At 41.4% G+C, this 26,774-nt stretch overlaps 1 protein-coding gene across 5 annotated transcripts in view; it reads right to left on the bottom strand.

The window, feature by feature from the left end:
- TDP1 (tyrosyl-DNA phosphodiesterase 1) overlaps positions 1-26,774 on the bottom strand; it is a 121,201-nt gene that overhangs the window by 31,160 nt on the left and 63,267 nt on the right. For 2 of the 5 annotated variants that reach the window (XM_014596502.3, XM_059723163.1), the window contains exon 14: positions 10,872-10,974. The exons of 1 other annotated variant lie outside the window; for it this stretch is intronic. In XM_014596502.3, the coding sequence (XP_014451988.1) occupies positions 10,872-10,974 (103 nt within the window). Of the gene's footprint in view, positions 1-10,859; positions 10,975-26,774 lie in introns of those variants that run through there. 2 more of the 5 variants (XM_059723164.1, XM_019481673.2) reach the window with 2 other exon arrangements.

The raw sequence follows: 26,774 nt of genomic DNA, 5'->3' as shown, positions 1-26,774 counted from the left end.
TGAAGAAAGATCAGGTTTCATCAAATCCATCTTAAAACCGCTCGTCAGCCAAAGACTGATTTTCATCCAAGATACAACTAACTTCCTGCAAAAACTAAAAAATATAGACCACCTTCTCAGCAATACCCTCCTAGCCACCATGGATGTCACTAGCCTATACACCAACATCCCACACCAGGATGGCATCCAAGCCTGCCTCAAATATGCACAAGAACAAGATTACAACTCAGAGTACAGACCTCAGGATATCACTGAACTCATACTTCATCCTTACACACAACAACTTCAGTTTCAACAACCAACACTTCTTCCAGGCTATGGGCACAGCTACGGGTACCAAAATGGGTCCACAATATGCCAACCTTTTTATGGCCCACCTAGAAGACGACTTAATGTCATCTATGCATCTTAGGTACATCTTCATCATTTGGACCGAAAGCCTGCAGTCTGATTGATTTCCACCAAAAATTCAACTATCACCACTCCTCCAGACTATTGCTTGAATACTCTAACACCAGCATTTTCTTTTTGGACACCATGATCAATATCCAACGTGGTAAAATTCAAAGCACCATATCTAAGAAACTCACAGACCAACATACACATCTACACAGAACAAGCAATCACCCTAAACACACCAAGAAAGCTGTAATATATGGCCAAGCTCTCTGATACCACCACATTTGCAGCAAGGGGAATACCTGTGACCACCACCTCACAAATCTCAAAAGGGCCTTTACCCAACAAGGACGCTCCTCCAGAGAGATAGATCACACTTTTGAAAGAGCCACCTGGATACCATGTGAAGATTTGCTGCAGTACAAAAAGAAAATCCCCATAACTCACACACCATTAGTTATGACATATCACCCTTCCCTGGAACCGATACAGAAAATCCTCAAACAATTGCAACCCATACTAGAAGACGACCCAATTCTTAAAGAGATCTTTCCAGAACCACCTATCCTAGCCTGCAAACAAGCACCTAACTTTACTAACCTCATCACCAGAAGCAAACTCCCTATGACCTAAACCACACCAGATGGATGCAGACCATGCCAGGACAAGAAATGCAAAGCCTGCTAACATATCTCCACCACCCCCATTATAACTACACCCCACAACAGAGCCATCAGCATTCCCGGATCTTACAGCTGCACCTCCACAAATGTTACACATCTCATACACTGCACCAAATGCCCTGATGGAAAATATGTTGGAGAAACCAAACAACAACTGCACACCAGAGTAAATGCACTCCGAAAATCTATCAAATACGTGAATACTCAATTACCTGTGGATGCACACTTCTCACAAGACAATCACTCCCTTTCCAATCTGTCAATTCTAAACCTCAAAGGGAACTTACAAAACACCTTCCATAGACGGGCCTACAAACTTCACTTCATAAATCTACTCGATACAAAAAAAATCACGGATTCAATATAGACATTGGTTTTATGACACATTATAACCTGCCTGACATCTGAGTCAACAGGTACCTGCCTCACCTGACCTCTTACATTTTTCTTTTCCCCCACCTTTTCTCCCCTCCCCCACTTTTCTGCCCTTTGTCTTCCTGATTTCCTATTATTTCCTTCTTTATTGAGAACCTCTTTCTTACCCTGTATTATTTCCTCAGTAATATTTCCCTTCGGCCTTTCTTTTCCTTTGCTTTCTTCTCCCTCTCTCCCTTGCTTCACCTTTTGTTTCTCTTTTTAACCTATTTATATTTTCACTACATCCTCTCACACTTTGAACTTCTCTCAGTCCTGTTTTCCTGATCTCCTATTTTCATTTTCACTGACAGCCTCTTTTCTACCTTGTACTTCATCACTGTAATGCCTCCCTTCAGCCTTTTTTTCTTTTCCTCTGTTCTCTTCCCCTTCCCCCTTTCCCTCCTGCTTTACCTCTTGTCTTTCTAATTTTTACCTATTTACATTTTCTCTGACATCCTGCCACTTTTAGCTTCTCTCATTTCTTGGAGTCTCAGAACAGCAGAGACTCCCTACGCCTGAAGAAGGATGACTGTGCTGAAAGCTGTCCAAGAACACTCCTACAACCAAAAACCCTGTAAATAAGTGGTTGTTTCCGTATCACAAACCTCATCAAGACAGGAAGATAGGAAAGTAGGGCTAGAAAGGACCTTATAAGGTCTAGTCGAGCCATCTGCTCAAGGTAGGATTGTCCCTGACTAAACCATCCCAGCTAAGTGTCTACCTAATCTGCTTTTTAAAGTTTTCATGGAGATTTCCACAGCTCTCTATATAGTCTGTTCCAATGACTGGCCACTCTCATAGTTAGAAAGTTCCCCCTAATTTCCAGCCTAAATTTTGCCTGCAGCAGCTTGAGGCCATTGCTTTAGTCCTGTCCCCTTTAGCCACAGAGAAAAAACCATCTCTACACTTCCTATAATCACCCTACAGGTATTTGAAATCCCACTGTTACGCTTTTCTTTATGCTAAATAACCCTAGTTCTTTCAGCCTTTTCTAATAAATCTTGCCTCTGAGGCCTCTAATGATTTTGTTGCCCTGCCCTGGACTCTTCAAATTGTCCACATCCTTTCTAAAGTCTGGAAGGATGTCCAAAACTGGACAAAGTACTCCAAGTGAAGTGTCAGAAATGCTAAATAGAGCAAAAGAAACACTTTCCTTCATTTGCAAGTAATGCTTCTATTAATACAACCCAGTATGCTACTGGCATTTTTACAACAGCATACTATTTGCTCATATTCATCAGCTTATGGTCTACCATAACCCCCACGTTTTTCTTTGCAGTACTACAGCCTAGCCAGGAATTCCCTAGTCTGTACAGGTGCATGCGGTTATTCCATTCCAGGCGAAGGACTTTGCACTTGTCCTTACTGAATCTCATCTCTTTGATGGCTAGCCATTTCTCCAGCATACCCAGGTCATTCTGGATCCTAGCCCTGCCCCCTGGGGTTGTCTGCAACTCCACCAAACTTGGTGTCATTTGCAAATTTGCCAAATATGTATTCAATTTCATCATCCAAATAATTAATGGAGATGTTGAACAATACTGGATCTGGGACAGACCCCTGGGGAGCCCCACTTGATACCTCCTCCCAAATAGATATTGAAGGCTAATCATTGAGTTTGATGATCCAACCAGTTATGTATCCACCTTACAATACTTCCACTTAGTCTGTATTTCCTTAGCTTGCTAACGAGAATGTCATGAGAGATGGCATAAAAAACCTTGATAAAGTCAAGGTATACCACACATCCAGTGCTCTCCCCTCATCCAGAGAGACTATCACCTTATCATAGAAGGAAATTAAATTGGTCAGGCATGCCTTGCTCCTTTTAAATCCATGCTGACTGTTCCTGAGCACCTCTAAGTGTTTTGCAATGGATTCCATGAGGAACTGCTCCTGGATCTTTCTGGGCATAGAAGTCAGATTGACTGATCTGTAGTTCCCTGGATTCCCCTTCTTATAGATGGGCACTATATATATCCCTTATCCAGTCATGTGGGACCTCACCTGACCTCTGTGAGTTCTCAGACGATAGCCCAATAGACACTTTCTATTATAGTGAAAGAATCTTTATGAAAAATCCCATGGGCTATATTAGCATTACTCACCAAAGTAAGTTTGAATATGGCAGGTAGCTCCATAAAGCTCAGATCAAGGACAGAGGGGCAGAAAAGAAGTGAGACCTATCTAAGGAGGAGTTCTTCACTTACTTTCAGAATACACACACCATCTTTACAGGGATGGTCATGTGGATGCCTCTCTTATGCTCTCAGTCATGCAGATCAGTTCCTCACCCATTTACATAACATCCCTTGGCTACTCCAGAGCTCTGTTGAGAAGTTCACCAGATTTGGATCCCAAAATTGCCTGGCATATGCTGGGTCTATCTGGATCACAGAACCTACTTCTTGCCTCAACTTTCTTAGGACCCATGGTATCATGGAGATATGTGGAAAGATAAATCAGCTTGAGTGTCCTGGGAATGAGACAGGAACCTTACTAGAACTTTCTTTAAAACAAGCTGTGTTATCAGTTGTAATGGTCTGCTGGCTGCTAGTGATCACTCCTTCCTCTTCCAGATGTTTACAAATGAACTGTTTTTATGAGTTTGCTCTGGTAACTTCTCATGTATTTAAGTCAGACTGATGAATTCCAGTGCTGTCCATTTTTATCCCCTTCATAAAGCTGGGCACTTAACTCTCCTCCAGTCCTTTGGGACCTCACCTGTAATCCCTATACATGGGGCAAAGGGACTTGCTGTTCAGAGTACAACCGTGGCTGCAGCAGAAGTAAAGCTCTACTGTATATGAATATTGCCATGTATTCTACATTAAAGCATGAGAAAGTCCAGAAGCTTTTCCCTAAATCACAACCAGCCAAAGAAGTGCACAGAGAGGTTAAGAGTCATTCTTTGATGCACATCCTCAGCTTGTGTAGAGGGGTACTTAAGAATTTTGTACTCGTACACCATTACAGCAATGTAGTGAGCCCACATTCCTCTCAAGTCTTACTCCTTCTCCCATTCAATTATGAAATTTCCCCAACTTCAGTGACAAAGACAAGGGACACATATGAAATGCCCATTCAAAGAGTTGAGGACATTTCAAATAAACATGAATTATAATGCAAACATAGGTTGCCCAGAATAAGGATTGCAAGATTTGGCCTAGGGCTTTACTGCAATAGATTAAACATGGGTCAACTGAACAAAAAACCTCCAATTTTACATAATAAATGAATTTCCCATTTTGTAGAGATTTGGAACCACCTTCCATAGATGCTGCCTCCTGCCAAAAAAGCTGCGTATATTGAAAAATACTTTTTGGCATAACGTTTTGGTTTATAGCAACATGAGGAGTTTTATAATCCATGTTGCAAATTAAGGACATGTCCACACTGAAATTACTGCAGTGACTGCAACTCATATAAACCTATATGACGTAGCATAAAACCACACAATTAGCTTGGGCATTAAGTAAAATAGAGTCACACAAGGACAGAACTCAGCTGCTTGGGCAGGATTTGCAGTTCACAGTTAGCTTTTTTGCTGCTGTGAGTAAACTACTGGCTGTACCCATGTTAAGTAGTTTAAAGCTCCATTGGGTATGTCTACATGAGCTCCAAGAACTGCAATGCAGGTACACTATGGAACATACTATTTCAAAAAGCTGCAATGCTAAAAGAGAGGATAAAAAATTGCATCCACTGTCATGAAAAGAGGAAATTAAAAGAAGAGAAAAATTTGATTCAGTGATAAAGCTAAACAGTTAATATCTTCCTTAAAAAAAGAAAAAAAAATCATCCCAGTTTCACTTGGGTGTCTGACTTCTTGGTTGGATAATATTGGCCCTTAGCTTTTGCATTTCTTGACTCTGACTTTTGCAAGGTATAAATGTTACATTAAACATATTGTATATTTAATTCTCTCTCTTGCTTAAAGGGAAATAAAACAAAAAAAATTACCTATACTTGATGTCAGATTATTTTACTTTCTACTCCAAGTAGAGATTTTACTTCTAAAAGGAAAAGGTAGCAGAAACTATTGACCTCTACTACTACTTCATTGTTACTGTTATTGAAACCATCACCAAATACCAAACAGGAAAGCAATATAAAGCCCTTAGGGCGCAGACAGACATAACAGTTGAACTGCTCCAAGAATGTTACCCATTGGAAACCAGTTCACAATTGTCCCTGGACAGAAGTGGCTGCATATATACTGCTAAGGGTTCTAAATAGAACCATCACTTCTTAGGAATTTCACTGTTGCCAAATTGCCATGAAGGGGTGGTAGACCATCCAGACCATCATGCCTTTCAGAAGGGAAGAGTGAAAGAGTTGCCAGGGATTAGGAGAGTGATATAGCTTGCTTTCCCCTCACCCCAAATGAACCTGCCACCACAGAGCACAAGGTGTCTAGCAAAGATGTGAAAGGGACAGTGTAGCTTTCAAGGCAGGGGCTGAAAAGCCCTGGGTATCTTGGGGCACTCCCAGAACATGCAGCACTCTGGGAAGCACAAGTAAGGGGCCACACAGTTCCCCCAGCACGTGGCAGGGGTAGATCCAGAGGGGTGCAGTGGCACAGTCGCACCCCCCTTTCAGAGTCGGTCATGAGAGCAAGTCCCTAAAAGAAGGTAAGAATCTTTCCTCTCTCTTTTCCTCCATCCTCATCAGTACCTCCCCTTCCCTCCCATTCCCCACTCCATCTGCCACTGACCCCAGGTTTTACAAAGAAAGTTAAAAAAAAGTTTACAATTTTGAGCACTAAAAATAAGCTATTGGTAAGTATCTCTAAGTAAACAAGTTTATTTCTATTTGTTCCACAAGTTGAAGTCTGGTGCTTTAGATAACTATAAAATTTTGTTTGAGTCAAATTAGTAATGGATAAAAACCAGGAATATTAGATCATAGGCATCAGAGAGGACTGTTCCAATTTCTAAAAATCAAAGGAATGAGTCAAGATTTTTTTGTTCTAAATTTGATCATGAGACTCTGAAAGTGTTCTGGTTTTATTCTCTTTTCTAAGAAATCTGATGTAGAAAGTAAAAGCCAAGGCTGAATACTAGGATTTCAGCCAAATAATCTGAGGGTCAGTTTAAAACCAAAGGGGAAATACACAGCCAGATGACTTGATCCTGAAATGCACAGGAAAATTTAACCTTATCCTTGATTTTCTGCACCTGCATTTAAAAAGATGTTTTCTAGGACAGGTATAAAGACTTTCATGTGAGAAAGGGATAAAACAGAACAGGAATCTTCTGCCTACACATAGTGACCTTTGTACCTGTTGTAAATAACTGTGGAGCTGTGTGTTAATACTGAAAAGATATTTGTCCATTAAATATCTCATGTAAGCTCACTTTGCTTGGCAGCAGCCATGGAAGGGAACAACCAGCTTTTCCAAAACATTGTTCTATCCCCTGTGGTCAAGTATGGACAAAGTCTTCAAATTAATCTTGGCTCAGTATAGTAGTAGTTTCTGCCCAATTCTCTGCATGACTCTATTCTCAGAAGTTACTAAAACAAGCTTTTTCTAGCCCCAAATGAACCTGGGGCTCAGTAATACCCTCAGGATGGTCCCTATTGGTAAATTATACTGTTTACTTATATTAGTTCAGGACCAACCATTTTCTCTAACACTGTTGTTCATAAAGAAGAGAGCATATACACTTATCTGCGCCCTGTACAGGTCACAGTGGACCTCAGAGTACACTGACCCTGCTTCTTTGCATATTTCATTCATTTCTGCTTCTTTGTATATTTAATGTTAAATCAGGGAAATGTTGCCACAGCAGGAAGCTATCAATCTTATTGTAGTAATTAAGGAGATTATAACAACAAGCAAATATTTTAATAAATATGTAAATATTTGAATAACATTATATTTTGTTAAAAAGTAGTCTTACTGATATTCTGTCAAAGGGAGTGAGAAAATGACACGCTCAGTGAACAAAATCTGGGAGAAGGAAAGTGAAATTTTCAGCCCATTAATTTTTTTTGGTGAGACCAAAAAGGTATCTCCCTAAACAGAAGCAAGTTTCCTAGGCCTTCACACACAAAGGAATCTGAATGCTTTCTGATTATAAACTTTGATTCTCCAATGTAGCCGTATCCAGCCTTTGATTATTTATTTTTTAGTGTGCTTATTTTCATATTCTACTTTGTGTTTTAAAAACAGCAGTAAAAAGACTGATATTTTGAAATTTGGTTTATATTTTTCATCCAAGGATTTCATACTGCTATGCAAACACAGGTGAATATTATCCCTTTCTAACAGGAGAAAAAGAGGTTCAGAGAGGCTAAAGCTATTTTTTAAAAGTTCCTCTAAATGTCATCCAAAGGGTGATAGCTAGATTCCAACATTAAGAGATGCTGATTAAAGCTTCCACTGACTTTAGCTGTTGGTGTTTAACATCTCTGAAAATAACACCATGAGACACCTAAAACCTGAACTGCTCAAGTTTTGTGTATGTTAACATTTTTGCCTACCTTCTCTGGAATAAGACAGTGACAAAATAAAAACAGGAACTTACAGCTCCTAATTTCCAGTACTCTGCTTTACTCAAAATCTGTCTTCTCAGATAAAAATCTGTTTACTGAAACTAGATCCGCCTACCATATTGTGCTGCAACCATTCTGCTCTCCAAAGTGGCCCTTCACAATGAGGTTGTTATAAAGGTATCAGAAGTTTAAAAAGGGAATTTGAATTTTACTGGAAGAAGCAAGTCTGCAAGATAGCAAAATGGAAGAGTCCAGTGACTATTATGAGTTGATTTAAAAAAAGTGATTCTTCAAAAGGTAATTAAAAATTTTATTTTCAGTTACAAATAACAATTTATACTGTGACAAAAAAATGCTCATCCCTTTCTGAATCCTCATGACACTGCACTCACAATAGGTACAGCAATCTTTCAGTTGCTTGCTTTATTTAATTTACCAGTGTTACACCTCAGCTCTGTATTCTTGGGCAACCCTGGCACAGGATGCAGTCTGTCTGACTCACAAAGGACTCCCCCCCCACCCCCTCCCTCCCCTCCTCTACATAAACGAAACTGATTAAGATGCAGTGAGAGATGCACCTAAAACTCTCCAGATAAGGGTGATAAGAGTGAAACAACTGCCCTAGGTCTCATTTACATCCGAGATGGAACCAGATGACCATTCATTTACATGAGAGATGGAAAACAGAAAGCCTGAAGCAGAGACTGCAGTGAATTCTGGGACCAGAGAAGCAGGAGAGCGCTGCATGATGGGGAATCTGTGCTTCCAATGTTAATTAACCCATGTTCACACACACCCAGCTCAGCATTTATCAGACCAGTTCTAATCTGGATTTGCTAAGGACTTTTCTCCCCCCAGACACACACACACAGCTCTAAGTTTAATAGGCATCTCGGGCCGTACATTCCCCGGTCCCAGTATGGGAGGCCTATTTAAACTTGATTGACTAAAACTCGGTTGCCGGGTTAGGGAATGCTGAGGCAAGAGACCGAGTCCGAGGGGGTATGGGCAACATTTGAACAATGGTTAAGGGTTCATCACAGCATCCAGCCTGCTGGAGCCCTAATCCCAGGTGTTGTCGTATCTTTCCCGAGACGACTGGTGGGAGTCCTCTCCTCAAAAGGTTATGAGCACCCCAATAATTGCTTTAAGTCTGTTAAAAGACTATAGTAAAATCTGGAAAAGTCATGCTAAGCTGAGGCTTGTGCACAACAAGTAAAAATCCAAAATCCTGATACTGCAAGCTATCTATTGTTCCTGAAGAAACCATGAGATATCCCATCAGGATATCTGCCATCCATAGGAATCTCAAGCTGGCTCCCAAGTATTTGGGTTACTCCCTAATCTTAAGTGTTTCCTGATTATCAATCAGTTTCCTGAGATGGTCCAAACCAGATAACCCCTTGTCAATAGAAAAGACAATGATTTACACTACTGAGGGTGCTTCAAAGCAGCTGAACTGAGGGTATAAAAATCTGTAAGTGTGTGTGCTTAAAAAAAGGAGAAAAAAGAAAGAAGAAGAAGAAGCAGGAGGAAGGAGAAAGAAAGAAGAAGAAAACTCCTGTGCTGACACCATCCCCTGTTGTTCTTGGGACGCTGGAAGAACAGATCGTCTCTCTCTTCAAGGATTGTGCTACGGACTGTGCCTGTCAGCTTTGCAGCCTGGGTACCGTGGACTCGGTGAGATTCCCAGCGTTCTCTCTTCTTTCTAGGCATAAACTTCTGAACCTGACCTGTATCAGTTAAGCTTGAGCTAAGTTTCCCCAAATACTTAGTGAAACCAGGGTAGTATTGTCATTGTTTGTGTTTGTTTTTCTTTTGCATGTCTATTACTACTAGTACTATTATATATTTCATATGCTTAGCAATAAATAACTTTTATAGGCAAACTGGTAGTAATTGGGTATATTTTTCCTTCTCTGCTTCTTTTTCCTTCTGTGCTCTGCAGCAACGCTTCTTTTACCTATGCTAAAGATCCCTGTGAAGCCTAAATTATTGTGGGGTCTGCTCATCAAGAGGCCAAAGATTGGGACGTGCTGAGTTTGAAACACATAAGGGGATCAGCTTGTACAGGCTGATTGACCCAGTTTGACTCAGACGTGCCCTTATGAACTGAATGCTGGCCCATGAGGGTGTCAGCTGGACACCCAGCCGGATTCAGAGGGATTCTGTTTACCTGTGTGCTTGTGTTTGACTGCATTTTATTGTTGCTCTTATGAACTGATTCTTGGCATATGAGGGTGTCAGCCTGTCCATGCTGATCAGCCCGGCCAGATCAGGCGTGTCACGTTAATTTGTGTGTGTTTGTGTGTATGACTGATTTGGTGACTGGAGGAACCCAGTCCCATTGAGATTGAGTCCTGCAAGATAGCTCCACTGGGGGTGAGGGCTTGCAGAAGGGAGAAATACAGCTCCATATAGTAACACAAGCAGTACATTGACAGAATCACCAAGACCCTAGAAACTATCCCTAATAAATGAGCACACCCCAAAGTAATGGGCAAATTTGGTAACACCAGGAGAGATCATTTAAACTATGCAACTACCGTAAGAGCACTACTGTTAGGTGACCCAGTGTTTCTGTCCAGAAGAATCTGGAGCTAAGCACAAAATTCTGAACTCTGGTTTGAAAGTATGCACGACACTGTACATTGCAGGAAGCAGTGAAAGCCATTTCAGCACCGTACTTAAGCCTGACTGGGGGGAAGGGGGCAGTGTAAAGAGAGTTCTGTTAGAATCACTAGCTTCTGTAAACTCTACTTGCCCATAAAACAAGTATACAATGGGAATGAATGATTAAGTTAAGTTCCTTTTGCATGTATTTTCAGACTATCAGTTTTGTAGACTTCTCCTGACAAATTATGAACTTACAAATGCTGAAGGCAGGAAAAGAACTCCAAGCTCATAGGAACGGATCATCAGCTGGGTGCCATTTTTCTCCAAAGCTCCCCAAGCAGCTTTAGAAAGATTGGCACTGCAAAGACAGAGACAGTAGTTTGATGAGCCATAATCTTCACAGAAATAAAGCACTGAAATATTATAGCTGCAACAGCAATGAACTTGTATGAGACATTAAAACTGTTCCTCAACCAGAACAGCTATTTCACATAAAGAATAATTACGGTTTTATGCTTCATTATTATTTCTAGAGTGCAGCAGGGGCTGTAGGGGTGCCATAAAGAATGGCACGTGTGCAATACTTATATGAAAATGGAGACAGGCAGTCCTTGGATTTACAACACAATTGGTTCCTGAAAACCGCACCTTAAGTCGAAAGGTTGTAACTCGAAACCAATTTTCCCATAGGAAACAATGTTATAAATGGGGGATTGGTTCCTGAACCAAGGCCTGATACCCTATTTTCGCCCAAAACCCAGAATTTTGTACAGTTCTCAATCAATTATATAAAATAAATAATTGTAGCTATATTACTTGTCTACATGCATTTATTTATGTATTTATAATGTAAATAGCAAACATTCATTTGGAAGGACTTCTTTGAGGTGACTTTGCTAGACTTCTTGAAGGGTTCTTTGCTGGAGTCTTCTCAGGAGACTTGGCTGCAGGTTTTTCTGGAGTCTTGTCTGCTTTCTTACAGAAACTGTTCAAGGAGATTCTTAAAGGAGCTGCCCCACAAATGGCTCCCAGAGGAGCAACACCTTGCTGCTCCAGCCATGTGTCTGGAAGGGCATGGGGGGGTGCTGTGTGCCCCCAGATCTGCCCCAGCCACAGCCCGCCCCATCCCGATCAGATCCAGGGTTACAAGTCCCTTCGCCCCCGGTCTCATGACAAGTGGTAGGAGTTGCCAGAAACCCGCAGCCACTCAGCTCTGCCTGCTTCTCCCCAGCGGGGACAGCTGGGGGAGCAGCTGGATGAGCCTTGGGAGAAGCCGTAGCCACCCGGCTGCTCCCCCGGCTGCCCCCGCTGGGGTGAGGCAGGCAGAGCTGGGCAGCTGTGGCTTTTCCCAAGGCTTGTTTGGCTCTGCCTGCCTTGCCCCAGTGGGGGCAACTGGATGAGCAGCCAGAGAGCTGCAGCTTCTCCCGCAGCCACCCAGCTCCGCCTGCCTCTCCCTGGTGAAGGCAGCCGGTGGAGCAGCCTGACGATTCGTGGTTTCTCCTGCTGCCCATAGCCCCTAGTTGCAGAACCTGGTGCAGCCATGGCCTCTATCCCAGCCACGTTTGCCCCAGCCTCTGTCCTAGCCCCAGCCCCTCCCTCACCACAGGGGCCCTGATCTGCTCCCCGACGGCCCTTCCACTAAAAGGCCGGTCTCCGTCTCCGGCATCTAGTGTCGTAATGTTGAAACCCAGGTTGGAACTTCGAACCCCGCGTGTCCATTTACAAACGGAATTGCGGTTCATCATAACTCGAACTGTCATAAGTTGAGGACTGCCTGTAATGTATTATGCAACTGAACATCATTTCAGCACTGTACGTTTATTCAACATCATTTTGATACGGAACATGCTCCCAAGGTCATAACGGAAAAGTAATAAACCTCAGCCTTTGAATTATCACCTAGAAAGCTGATTAAATAATTGTGATTGAACAGCTCTCTTTTAACTTGTTTCTTAGCTATCATCATGCCCAGAGATAAAACGCTCACTCACTAATTGGGACCACTCACATTTCTCAAGACATTTAGTATTGAACATTTACGTAAGCTTAAAGGCATATTGTTTTGCTGCTATTTTTTTCTTTGATAAATGCCCTGGAGAGTATACAAATTGATTTTTAAGCCAAATTTTTGTTATACATCTAGCACCATAACAGAGCTTGATCCCTGTCCATTATCAGTCAAATTAAACTGAATGTTTAAGAGAATGTGTCCACTTGTACTGAGTAAATTTGTTTCAGAAACAAAATACAAAGTAAATAATTGAATTGTGACTGACAATTGTAGACGCATTCTAGTTAGAAGTGTGGGTGGAAATCAATAAAGATAGATCAGAGCCACCATGAATTTCTGAGTTGGCTTGATCAGCAGCTGGTTCACAAGGATTATACGTTTTCTGACAGCACAAGTGTTATGTTTGCTGACACATACTCCTTCTCACTCATTTCTACTCTTACTTCTATAGTCAACTCTATCAAATAATTCTCAAAGATGACATTTAAAAGGCCATAATACAAAAGAATACATTTTGAATTCCAAGGATACAGGCACAAATATCATTAGAAGTGACATATGTGTGCAAATAATTTATTTTGTTTGTTCAGGAGCTGAAGATTTGGGCAGGGAGGAGAGAAATATCTGATCCAAACAACAGAATCCCCTCCCCAGTTTTTCATATTGACAGTCCCACTCCTTGGGAGAAAAAAAAAAAAAATCTCATTTCTGCTTCAGCTAAACCGCTAAGCTCTGCACCATAACTTTGGTACCCAGCATCTCAATACCATACAACTGTTGGTACTGTTCATATCAGTACTTAAGAGCACATACAATACGATTTTACTTTGGGTATGGGGTGAAACCACCCTTGCTGGATAACCAGAAGGTTATGGTTGGTATGCAGTTCAACAGCAGTGGTCTACATACAAGAGACAGTACTCACCTCACAGGCAGTAGGAGGAAGCTCTTTTCTACAAAAAAAAATCACTGACCTGCTGAGGAGGGCTTTAAACTAGGCACGTCTGGGAGAGAGGGAGGAGGTTCTGCTGTTATACATGAATCCACTGCTGAACATGAATCCTCTTCCCATAATGACTCGAGAGAGGGCATCAACATAGTGGATACCCAGGGGAGCACCAATGCCCTAACATACCACAAGGCGACAGAAAAACTGAGGTGGACCAGATGGGAACGCAGGTGCCTTTATGGAAACGCCAGAAGCATGGGCAACAAACAGGAGGAACTGGCTCTTTTCCTGGTAGACAAGGATTTTGACCTCATTGGGTTGACAGAGGCCTGGTGGCATGTGACATATGATTGGGCAGTGGATTTTGAGGGCTATAGGTTCTACAGGAAGGACTGAGTTGGGAAGAAGGAAGGAGGGATGGCCCTCTACGTAAACAATGGTACCCCTTCCCTGCAAGTCAGGTTTGATAGAATTGAGAGATCCCTCAAGACCCTCTGGGTCAAGATACAAGGTGGTTCAGGAGAGGAAGAACTGATGGTGGGAGCTTACTAGAGACCTGCCTCCCAAGAAGAGAAAAACAATCAGGCATTCTCCAGGGAATTGACTGAGGCAGCCAGAACTAAAGACCTGATCGTCATGGGTGACTTCAATTTCCCTGACATCTGTTGGAAGGACCATTTAGCCAGCTCACAAGTCAGTTAATTACTTGCCAGCTACTGATGACCTGTCCTGTCACAGGTTATTGAAGAACCGACTAGAGGCAAAGCCACTCTGGACTTGGTGCTTACCAAAGGGGAAGACATGGTAGGGGACCTGAAGATGGGAGGTATTCTGGGTGACAGTGATCACAATCTGATTAGGTTCACCACCCACAGCAAGGCTAAGATCCCAATTAGTAGAATAGGAGTCCTAGATTCTAGAAGGGCAGACTTTGACAAACTCAGGAGACTAGTTAGAAAGGCCCTCTATGACCAGTGATTAGACAATTTGGGAGCTCAGGAGCAATGGTTCCTCTTCAAGGGAGCAATTCTCACTGCTGAAAAAGAGGCTATTCCCACATGATCAAGGAGCAGAAAAGGAGCCAAGAGATCCACTTGGCCCAACAGGGACATTAGGGAACTTTTGAAAAAGAAAAAAGATGCATATAATCAATGGAAAAAAGGTTCAGCAACCTGAGAAGAGTTCACTTGGATAACCAGGGTCTGCAGGTATGAGATACAGAAAGCCAAGGCATGCATGGAGATCAAGCTGGCATCCAAAATAAAGGAAAACAAAAAGTCCTTCTACAGGTATACGGGGAGCAAGAAAAAAAAAAAAATCAAACTCCACTGTAGGACCCCTACTGAATACAGAGGGACAGCCCACAGTTGACCCCCACAAAAAGGTTGAGCTCCTAAATAAATACTTCATATCAGTATTCCAGAAAGCTAATAGGAGTTGTGCATCTGTCCAGAAGCCCAGAGAACACAAGGAAACGTACAGACAACAAGAAATCAGTCCCAAACTGGTAAGAGCCCTCTTAGAACAACTGGATGCTTTCAAGTCTGCTGGGCCAGATGACCTACATCCAAGAGTCCTGAAAAAACTGGCTGAACTCATAACATGGCCCTTGGTGAAGATATCTGAAAAGTTGTGGAACACGGGGCATGGTCCTGGATGACTAGAAGGCCAACGTGGTGCCCATCTTTAAGAAAGGGAGTGGGGATGACCCTGCAAACTACAGACTGGTCAGTTTGACTTCAGTCCTTGGAAAATCTTTTGAAAAAAATGTTAAAGAGGCCATCAATCACACACTTGTAACTGACAGGGTGTTAAGAAACGAGTAGCATGGCTTTGTGGAGGGTAGATCATGCCTGACAAACTTGGTGTCCTTTTACGACCAGGTAACTAACCAGCTGGACAAGGATCATGAGGTAGACATCATTTACGATTTCAGTAAGGCCTTTGATTCTGTCTCCCATAAAATTCTCTCAATCAAACTAGAGGGTACTGGCCTGGAGCAGTCTACAGTGAGGTGGGTGGATAACTGGCTTAGAGGCCAGTCCCAGACAGTTGTAATTGATGGGATGGCCTCATCCTGGAGGACTGTCACCAGTGGTGTCCCACAGGGATCAGCGTTTGGACCTGTGCGGCTCAGCAGGGAAAAATGCCAGGTCCTTCATCTGGGTAAGAAGAACTTTCACCACAACTATATGACAGGCGGTAGCCCACTGCCTGGCATGGCATCTGAATGGGACCTGGGGGTCACAACTGACCAGAAAATGAATGAGCCAACAGTGCAAGGAAGTTGCCAGCATGGCAAACAGAACTCTGGCGTGCATCAGCCAATGTGTTGCCAACAGATTGAAGGAGGTGCTTCTCCTTCTCTACTCAGCATTCGTGAGGCCACAACTGGGGAACTGTGCCCAGTTTTGGGTGCTGCACTTCAAGAAGGATGCAGATAAACTTGAGAGGGTACAGAGAAGGGCCACCCACATGATTAGGGACCTGGAGGATAGGCCCTATGAGGAGAGACTCCAGGAGCTGGACTTGTTCAGTCTCAGTAAGAGAAGGCTGTGAGGTGACTTGATAGCTGCCTACAAATGTCAGGGGGGAACATCAGGATCTGGGGGAGCAACTCTTTAGGAACGCACCCTTTGGGAAGACAAGGATCAACAGTTGCAAACTAATACAGGGAAGATTTAGGCTGGACATAAGGAAGAACTTCTTCTCCATAAGGGTAACTAGAACTTGGAACACACTGCCAGCAGAGGTGGTACAGTCACCATCCTTGGAGGTGTTCAAGATGAGGCTGGATAAGCACCTTGTTGAACTAGTTTGAGCTCTTAAACCTCCAGCCTAGGGCACAGGACTGGACTCAATGATCTTACAGGCCCCTTCCAGTCCATTGACTCTATCACTCTATGCTGGTTAGAGCACTAGATGCTGATCTCTCTGCACTGCAAACAAACAAGTTATCAGTGAATATTCCCTGTCAACTAATGTGAAATTAAAGCAAGCTATGGTATTAATGTCTTTTATCTAAACCCTTTTGCAAAGCACCTGATGAAAAGTCATTTGGATAGCTGAATTCATTCAAAAAAGTTAAACAGTTACAAGTTATAGTATCAAGCTTAAGAGTAGAGATGAAGTACTGTATTACATAAAGCTTAAGAAGGGAATGGTTTGTTACACAAAACCAAATTACAGGTTGGTGGGGAAAAAAAAAAGTTTCCATTTAGATAATGGAGATTTGGATTACCAAATATGTACTCTAGTACATGTAAACAAGTCCTACCTTTGGAGAACAAGTACCCCTCTGCTTCCCTCTCTGTGTACAGGAGGGACTCATCTGCCATTCATCCTCTGTGGAGTCACAATGGGAATGTGCAAGGACCCCATGCAGGATTCCCAATAAAAGAAAGCTACTGATATCAAAGAATGGGCCAAACCTACTAGTATCCTTTTGGCTCACCTGCCTAGTTCTCAAATACTTATCTCAAGCACCTCATGGAATTGGATCTAATTCCCAAAAAACAGTATGTTTTCTAGTTCCACTATCAGGGTCAGATCTCCAGGAAGATGTACAGTCTTAAGCAAGTCAATCAATGCGGGCTCAAATTTATTAGGTGGAGGGAACAATATGATTAAGGTAATTGTTCACAGGGTTGAACAACTGATCCAATTTGAATGTGCCTCATACTTTCCTGATGATGCACAAAACCTTCAACATCTTATCCAGGTGTTGCTAAAGATGTTGGAATGCCTTACTCAAATGTATGGCAAAGGTTCTTGACATAGTGTGGTCTCTTGCAACACCTACACGTGTAAGTACTGGATGTTCTATGCTTTTGTCTTGCAGGTTCACTACCCTTGCAAATGGGGAATAATGGTATCTACAGAAGACGCATGCTGATGCCAGCACCTATTCCAGCCACTTGTAAGTGTACTGACAGGAGATACCAAGCATTCTCCAAAAGATTTTCGTCCAGTAACAGATTCTTTTGTCACAGCAAATGTAGGAGCAGAAGGCCAAACAACAAAAGTCTCTCAAATCAAAACTTCAGAGAAAGACCCTATATCTCTACACTTACTTGAATGCAAAGTCTAGCAGTCAGTCAACCTCCAGAGGGAATTAACAAGTTACCAAATGCTGCCTGCAAAGTATTTACATTAGTCTTAATTACAGTCAGACTCTCCAAAAATAAGGGAGAGGTAAAAGTCTATGAATAGAAAGCAGCTGTGTGAGAAGCAAAGGTTAATTTGGATCCAACTAATTAAGTTAGTAAGTACACTGGCTGATAGCAACCCATATTTTCAAAAGATCTGCCATATGCTGTTTATTGGAAAAAAATCAGTATCTTTTAATGCATTTTATTAAAAATTAAACAAAAATAAGACCAAGAATCATAATCAGAGGTAAACTACTATTAACACTACTAGACTAGAGCTAAGAAATAGTTAATACCAATATTTAATCAAGATAAAAAAATGAACATCAATATTGGATTGGAATTAAATTAGATTAATAGAGAGAAACTATTCCTAGAAATCCTGTAAAAAAAATTTAAAGTGGCAGAGATCCATTTGGTTTTAAACCCCAAATAAAGAGCTCCACTTGAAGCAGGGTAATGGGAACTCAATTTTATTACTGAAATCAAATCACTGCATAACATCTAAGCCAGGGGCAGGCAAAATGCAGCCCATGGGCCATTCTATCCAGCCCATGGGACCTCTAAAAAATTTAGAAAATTAATATTTACCTGCCCCTGGCTACCTGTCATGCGGCCCTTGATGGCTTGCCAAAACTCAGTAACCGGCCCTCTGCCTGAAATAATTGCCCGCCCTTGAATTCTAAGCCATCACTTCAACATTAACTAACCTCTCTCTTTGCATGATTCTTGTATATTGGCTAACCCATTCCTCTTCCCAACACAGGTAATACAGGCCTTAACAGAATGCACTGATAAACAGAAGTTTGACAAACCTTAATTAGTTTACAGATCAGTTTTAAGTACTTTAGGATTTGACACAAAATTAAGATCAAGAGTCCATGTGTATCTCTTTAACAATAACAATAAGGCGAATTATGATTCTTGACATCTTGGGATTGATCTGTCACTCTTCCTATATGCAATTTTCCAGGAGTTCCAACCCATACATGCACTTTCCCACCAAAAAAAGTGCTGCAGTGTCATCAAATTAGAAACAAAGAGAAAACATTAAACGAAGAGAAATAAAATACTCAGATTGTGACAGCTGAAAATTGTGTCTAAAGGTGCTTGCTGAATGCTGTGAAGATTAGACCAAGTGTTTTTCTATCATTTGTTCAGATATTAAGCTATATGTTGTGGTTAAGAGCCTAATTAAAGTCAAAGAGTAATGAGGCCTAGTAAATTTAGCAAGGCCTTGTAGAACTAGTGGTAGGCTTTGTGGCATAGTTAAAATTAAACTTATCAGAAGAATGCAAGGCTTGTACTGCTATTGGTCAGTCCTAACAATAATTATAATGGGAGAATCTGGATGGCTGTAAGTTATCAGCATAGCTCAGAAGTTATAAATTGGCTGACACATTCGGAAATCTTTTAGAAGGAAGACGCAGCTCTGTAAAAGAAACTACCGATTTGGAATTAGCTGCTAGCCTGGATTCGTGGGCTAGTGGATCTCAAGGAGCCTGAGGACTGAATACCAGGGTCCCCCTCAGACAGCGCTGATTGGGGACGCCTGACTTCACTGAGCTTTGCAGAAGAGGAATTTGTCATACGTCAGGCATACAAGGGGACTGCCGATAAGTTGCTGATGCAAATTGTTATCGTCTGTCCTTGTTGTTTTGTTACTACTTGTAGTCATGTTTTTAAGTTGATAAACCTTTTTTACCTTTTTACCCCCAACCACACTCTCAATCCCGAACCCTCCGCTGGCAGCTAGGATACAGATAATCATGGTTTGCATTCTTTAGATCCTTCACTCTTTGATCTAACATGGAACTAGAGCTGTGGCTGCAGTCAAGAACCAGACGACTGCAGAGGTGGCACAGCACTTCAAGACAGTGGGCTCTTTGGGTGCCAGAGAACGTGTCATAAACTGGAAGAACTTTTTCCTTTATCTTCAATTCCTGGCTGGCTTTAGGTATCAATAATGTAAAGCTTCCATCAGATGGCTTGCTGACTCAAAGAAAAAGCCCCTCAAGGTTTTCCCTTTCTTTTCATTTTTTTCCAGTTCTTGTTGACCCCATCTTATAATTCCCTCATTGTGAGGTCTTCAAGCAGGTCAGGGAGAAAGTATGCCATGGATCCAGACATAATGGCCCAATCAGGTCAGAATAGGTACCTTTGGGCTAGTGTCAATTTGGGTAAGTCAAGGGTTTTAAAATCTGTTTCCTATGTATTGTACATAAATCAACAGTTTACAACACACAAAATGTAAGGGGGGCGGGGAGGAAGGGAAGGGGAATTCTCAAAAGAACATTTTCAGTAGAAATGTTTCAAAAGAGACCTAACAAAGGAATTGTGTGAAATTAGAACATGCAGTTGGGATACGACCATGGGTGGATCTAGAATTTTGAAAAGTGGGGTGCAGATGGTAAGCAGCATAGTCTCATATAAAACAACACATTTCTTTCATTAAAAATAAACTAGAAGCTTTACTAATATGGTAGGGCCTTGCGCTATGATTATTCAGTTTAAGATTGAAGCAAAAACGGATAGAAAAATTTTATTGAAATAAGTTAAATATAGTCTGCAGGACTGTGAAATGGAGTTACATTACCAAGAGCAGCTAACAGCAGAATTGCAGAAGAAAAGATAGCTCGATTAGTAGAACATTGAGACCATTATAAAGGAGAAAGAGTGGTTAACACCCCTGGAATGCAGAGTTCAGAAGGGATCAGGTACACACTGCATTCCCCTCTTCCCCACCCTTACATCCCCCCACCACAGATGTTTCTGTATCAACCTTGATTGCAGTCTACACCTTACAATGAAGTAAATAGCAGTAGTGTGCTAACAACAGCAAAGTGAACAGACTTCTGAGGGGATCAATTGCATCAACACCGTATCCATATTAGTATGCAACAATGTAGTGAACAGGCATGTTAAAAATGACTGACAGATCAGGAATCCCAAACTTCCAAGCTTTTCCAACTAAAAACTACAAACTTTCAATAAATAAGTTTAAATAAAATTATGTGGCTTTTAGGAGCATTTTTACTTCTTTATACAGAGGTTGCAACTGACTATTCAGCATGTATGTCCAACCAATCTTTCCAGCAGCATTATTGTTTATGTTTTAATCTATCAAGCTTTACATTGAGTAGTTCCTCAGTAACGTACCATATTTTTATACAGAGCAGGTATTATAGCTCAGCTTATAACAAAGAAATTTGGCAAGTGATCTTTAGTAGTACATCTTTACCCTTCCCCAAATTTTGACTCAGATTATAAAATTACTTCTAAATTCTCACAAACAAGGACAATCATGCTTCAAGATCTTAACACCCCTTTTAAATAATTAGGGGGGGAAAAAGAATCAATATCTATTAAATCACTTTAATTAATATCCAAACTTACCATATTTAGTCATATATAAGATAACCCTAATTATAAGACAATCCCCCAATAATTAGATTTTATATATGGAAAATGTATAAATTTGATATAATTTTCTAAGTACAGAATCTAATTATTGGAGGTTTGCTTTGAATTCCCCCCCTTCCACTGCTACAGTAGAAGAAATAAATAAGGCAGCCCCTATGCCCTCTGTCTCCCCTCAACTTCTTCCCCCTGCAGCCCTTGCCGTGAACCTAGCAGACCCTTCTCCCCTTGAACACATGGAAGTGAAAAGCAAATTTGAAACCACTGATCTTGAAATAAACATAGCTGCAATAATTTGCATGTAGTACCTGCAGACTTAGTTCATCCAAAATAGATGCATTTAATCTTTTTTGAAACCGCTGCAAGTTTTAGCACATGTACTCCATAAACACACTTTTAAGCTGCACTTTGGCACCTATTTATATATAGTACAAACTGCATGATATTAGTCCAAAGACAAAAGGCTCATGATTATATAGTTCACTGGGCTGGGCCCCAGCAAAGTCAACAGCATTTCAAGCCATGATGATCCCAGAGCTCAGCATGTGTGTACCCCAGATACCCTCCCCACCCCAGGATCTATGTGGTAATTAGCTCTCCACTCATGACTGGAACCAGGTGTTCATAAGGAGTCCTGGGATCCTTCAAAAATCTATATGCAAATTAGGCGCAGAGCAACCTGGTCCGGCTCCGCCTCATGGTGGGGAAGGGGCATATGGATTACACGTAACAGGCTGAGGGAGGGGGATGACAAAGGAATTCTGAGTGAACTGTCTCATTTGGTGATGCTCTCCAGACATTAAATGCTGGCAAAGAAATAGGAATAATTGGAAATGGGAAAGAAAGGCACAACTTAGCTGTGCAAGTGAAGAGGAAGTCAAGATGTATACAATGTAGTGGCTTACAACTTCAAAAAGATTCGGTGCTGAGGGGGAATGCACTCAATGGACACTACCACATATCTTATTCAGATGGGCTCCACTACCCTAGTGTTGTAGTAGGTTTCCAACAGTATGGTTTCCCATTATGGGCCATGTGTTTTATAGTCACGCTTAGTGTTGGTGATTTTAATTTACTTTGTAGTTGGTTTCCATTACTAACCACATGCTGCTTTGTATATAATGAGGTTTCCTTGTATGCAAATGTAAGATAAGGAGCTTCCCCCAGTTCCCCATGGTGACTGTGGAAAACAAACCTCATCTTCTGTTTGAGTAAATATGATATTTTGACCAAACATTTACACTGAGTGTGAACAGAATTATATGTGCTGCTTCTTACGATCTCTTGCCAAAGACAGGATCTTATTAATTGCAGGGGTTCATCACACAGAAGAACAATGTACAATAGCAGTAGCAACTCTACACATTTATCATACAGTATGATAACAGTACAGACTAATATTAAAAAAAGTCACCCAATATTTTAAATTAGAATTCCATTTAATTGTTTTTTAAAAAGTGCAATAGTCTGATTTTTCAATGCAAATATAAATCAATCGCAGCACTGTAGCAGAAGAGTTCAGCAGCATACTTTGAAATACACTGAGTTTTCATTAGAATATTTGAACTTCAGTAAAACATTACTCAGAAAAGATTTTTGAGTAATACCTTCCACTATTTCACTTCTGTAAAAAACTGCTCTTTTAAATATATATGCTAATTAAATGACGCTACGTTGCACAAATAATCCCCACCAATGTCAGAAATGTATGCATGCTTAAGACCTAAAACTAAACACAAAGCATGAGGTCATAACTGATGGCATTTAGACTAACCCTAGCTATTAGCAACTCAGCATGTATACAACCCAAGTGTGCTGCAGAGATATACTCTTCAAATAAAACAAATCTAGATTTCATTGATTTGGCGCATTAACATTCTCCAAGACTTTAATTGTGATAAAGAACGACACAGTACAATTTATATTTGTTACTCTTATGCACCCTTTCACGTTATTTTTCTCTTATTCATAGATTTTTACTTTATCTTAATTAATCCAGGCCCTTGAATGATTGCATACCTCCTGTGCAGGAAAACATTACATTTTCTACAAAAAAAATTTGAAGCTACATCCAATACTTTTCCCACTTACAAAACTAAGTTGTCTATACTTTTCCCTCCAACGGACAAAAAGTAAAAATATCAGTTCAAATTAAATGACAACTATTCTATTTTTTTCCCCCGTGGTTTTGATGGCCTCTTGAATAAGAGTATAAGGAAAGCTCACTGCATTTCTGAGTTTGCACGTGCCTCCCCAGGAAATCTGTTACATGCCATGCAAAAATAAACAGTTTCATCCTTTTCATTTGAAAAACATGGTTGCTTTTGGTCATTGTTCCACCCAAAGACTCTTTTGAAGTTCAGTAGAGGAACAGAAAAACTATGACACATCATACCTGGACAAAGGAGAAGAGGTTGATATTATCTATTTGGACTTCAAAAAAGCCTTTGACTTGGTCTCCCATGAAATCCTCATAGTTAAACTGGGGAACTCCAGCCTCAACAACCGTATGGTCTGATGGCTTGGGGACCAGATCCATGGTTGGACCCAGAGAGTGACAGTAGCCAGAACCATGCCAACATGGTGCATAGTGACCAGTGGTATCACCCAGGGCTCCATACTTGGACCAGTACCCTTAAACATATTTATAACCATCTAGATTCAGGTATCAGAAGTGGACTGGCTAAAAATTCACTGATGACACCAAACTGTGGGGAAGCATGGTCGTATTACAGGATAGGTTGGCAATTCAGTCCGAACTGAACAGGCTCACAAGGTGGGCGGATCAAAATCTGATGGCATTCAACACTGAGAAATGCAAAGTGCTCCACATCTGGAAAAAGAATCCACATCATACCTATAGGCTTGGCAGTGCTACACTCTCTAGCACTATGACCAAAAGAGACTTGGGGGTCATGATTGACCACAAGATGAACATGAGATACCAATGCGATGCCACAGCCAGCAAAGGAAACAAAACCCTGGCTTGCACCCATTGATGCATCTCATGCAAGACCCAGGAAGTCATCCTCCTGCTGTACTTGGCCTTGGTGAGGCCACAGCTGGAATACTGCATTCAGTTCTGGGCTCTGCACTTTAGGAAGGATGTGGAGAAGCTTGAGAGAATCCAGGAGAGCCATGTGCATGATCAGAGGACAAGAGAACAGGTTTTATGAAGAAAGGCTGAGAGGCAAGGGACTCTTCAGCCTGGAAAAGCAAAGGCTCAGGGGCAACTTGGTGGCAGCCTATAAGTATATAAGGGGTGTGTACCAGAAACTGGGAGAATATCTGTTCACCAGGGCACCCCAAGGGAAGACAAGGTCTAACGGTCACAAACTCCGGAAAGAACATTTTAAGCTGGACATAAGAAAAAAACTTCTTTACCATCCGAGTCCCCAGAGCCTGGAATAGACTCCCCCCAGAAGTGGTGCAAGTACCTACTCTGGAAACCTTTAAGACACACTTGGATGCCTATTTTACTGGGATCATTTGACCCCAGCAGACTTCCTGCCCCTTGGGCAGGGGGTTGGCCCCATGATCTTGCGAGGTCCCTTCCAGCCCTAATATCTATGAAATCTATGAAATTACAAAATTCAGTATCGACAAACCCAATCATTCACAAATGAGTGAAACCCCCAATATTATGATATTAAATTCAAGTGATTTTTATTTTAAAGTCAGTAATTGAATTTAGGTTCCTTTTATTTGTCTTCTGGTTACTTCATCCTCAAGTTTTTTCATATCTGTCCATAACTAAAACAACTTGTGTGTCAATGCTCAGATTATAAAATAATCATATGTTAATACTAACCTTTGGGGCATCAATAAACACATCATCTGTACTTGTACATCTGTACTTGTAATAGATCTTGAGTATGATCAACAATACATATTCTCCTAACAGAATTATACTATAAAGGGTGGATAGGTATTCAATTACCATAGTATATCCAGCATGAGGAACACACACAGGGTATCAAGCACAATTACAGCACTTTGCCACTAGGTAGCAGAGGAACAGGTAATAATTGCTTATTTGCATCATTATAGAGCTACCCTGGGATGGAAGCAGACGGACAAAACCTAAACTGGTACAACTTGCACAGGTAGAATGTTATCACTGATTCATGCAGAGGTAAATCTGCACAATTGGCCAAAGTTTTACTGGTTTAGGGACTAAGCCAATGTTAGTCTACATAAAGCCAAAACTTATATAAATAGAATGCTCTTGGCTATTTTGAAATGAGCCAATTTAAGAAAAAAAATCACAAGTCTCATTAAAGCTCCACCAAAGTTATCCATATGTGCTAAATAGATCAACCACTATTTATTAATATAACAGATAACCCAGAAGTGCTCAGAGTTCACTTAACTCTGGTCCAGTTGCAGTCAATGGGAGTTAGATCTTTCATTAATGGGAAAAGAACCAGGACAATGCAAAACACTTCTGAAATGTACCTACTGCCACTAATATATTTATGCTTGCCTCAGCTAGGACTGAATTTAGTCCATCTTGATTAGTTAGTTCCCAAAAGACTGAACTGAACATTTGCTTATACTTGGATAAAAGCCTGGAAAATCCTCTGCAATGACAGTTGCTGGTAGGAAGAAACAGAAATCCATTATCTAGAAGATTTAAAAAAATTCCTTTTATTCTTAAATTTTTATTTAATGTCATCTGTGGGGTACTGACTGAGATAGAAGGTATACTCCCTCTTGCCTCTGAAAGAGCAACAGAATAATACACATTTTGATTATCTCAATTTAACAAGTTACATGAACTACAAAGCAGCATGATGGTAGGAATTTGGAATGATTCAGATTCATAGATTGTAAGGCCGGATGGGACCTCAGAAAATCATCGGGTCCAGCCCCCGGCACTAAGAGGAAAGACAACTGGGGGTCAGGTGACCCCAGCAAGGTGAATGTCTAAGCCTCCTCTTGAGGATACTTCCATGGTAGGTGATCGCACCACCTGTGGAGGAAGTTTATTCCAGAGTCTGGACACCCTGACTGTGAAGACATTTTTCCTAATGTTGAGCCTGAATTGATCTTCCAGGAATTTGTGGCCATTACTCCTGTTCTCCCCTCAGGTGTCCTGGTGAACAGTTGCTCACTAAGTCCTTGATGCGCTCCCCTAGTGTAGCGGTAAGCTGCTACTAGGTCCCCTCTCAGCCTTTTCCTCAGGCTGAAGAGTACCAGATCCCTCAGTCTTTCCTCATATGGCTTGCTGTATAAGACTCTTATCATATGGGTGGCTCTTCTTTGGACTCTCTCAAGCTTGTCCAAATCCTTTTTAAAGTGTGGTGCCCAGAACTGGGCACAGTACTCCAGCTGCAGTCTCACCAGTGCTGAGTAAAGCGGAAGAATCACCTCCTTGGTTTTTTGCTGGAGATGCATCGATTGATGCATGCCAGAGTATCATTTGCCATACTGGCTACCGCATTGCACTGGCGACTCATATTCATACTGGTCCCTTTCATTTGTGGTGTTCATGAGTTTGGTGCCACCAGACCTGTAGGTGTGTTGGGGGTTGCTCATCCCAAGGTGGAGCACTTTACATTTCTCGATGTTGAACTTCATCAGATTCTGATCTGCCCAACTTACTAGCCTGTCGAGGTCTGCCT

Source organism: Alligator mississippiensis, chromosome 2 (assembly GCF_030867095.1).
Source record: "Alligator mississippiensis isolate rAllMis1 chromosome 2, rAllMis1, whole genome shotgun sequence".
NCBI classification, from domain to species: domain Eukaryota; kingdom Metazoa; phylum Chordata; order Crocodylia; family Alligatoridae; genus Alligator; species Alligator mississippiensis.
The sequence above is the reverse complement of the archived record's forward strand: the minus strand, read 5'-3'. Positions and strand labels throughout refer to the sequence as shown.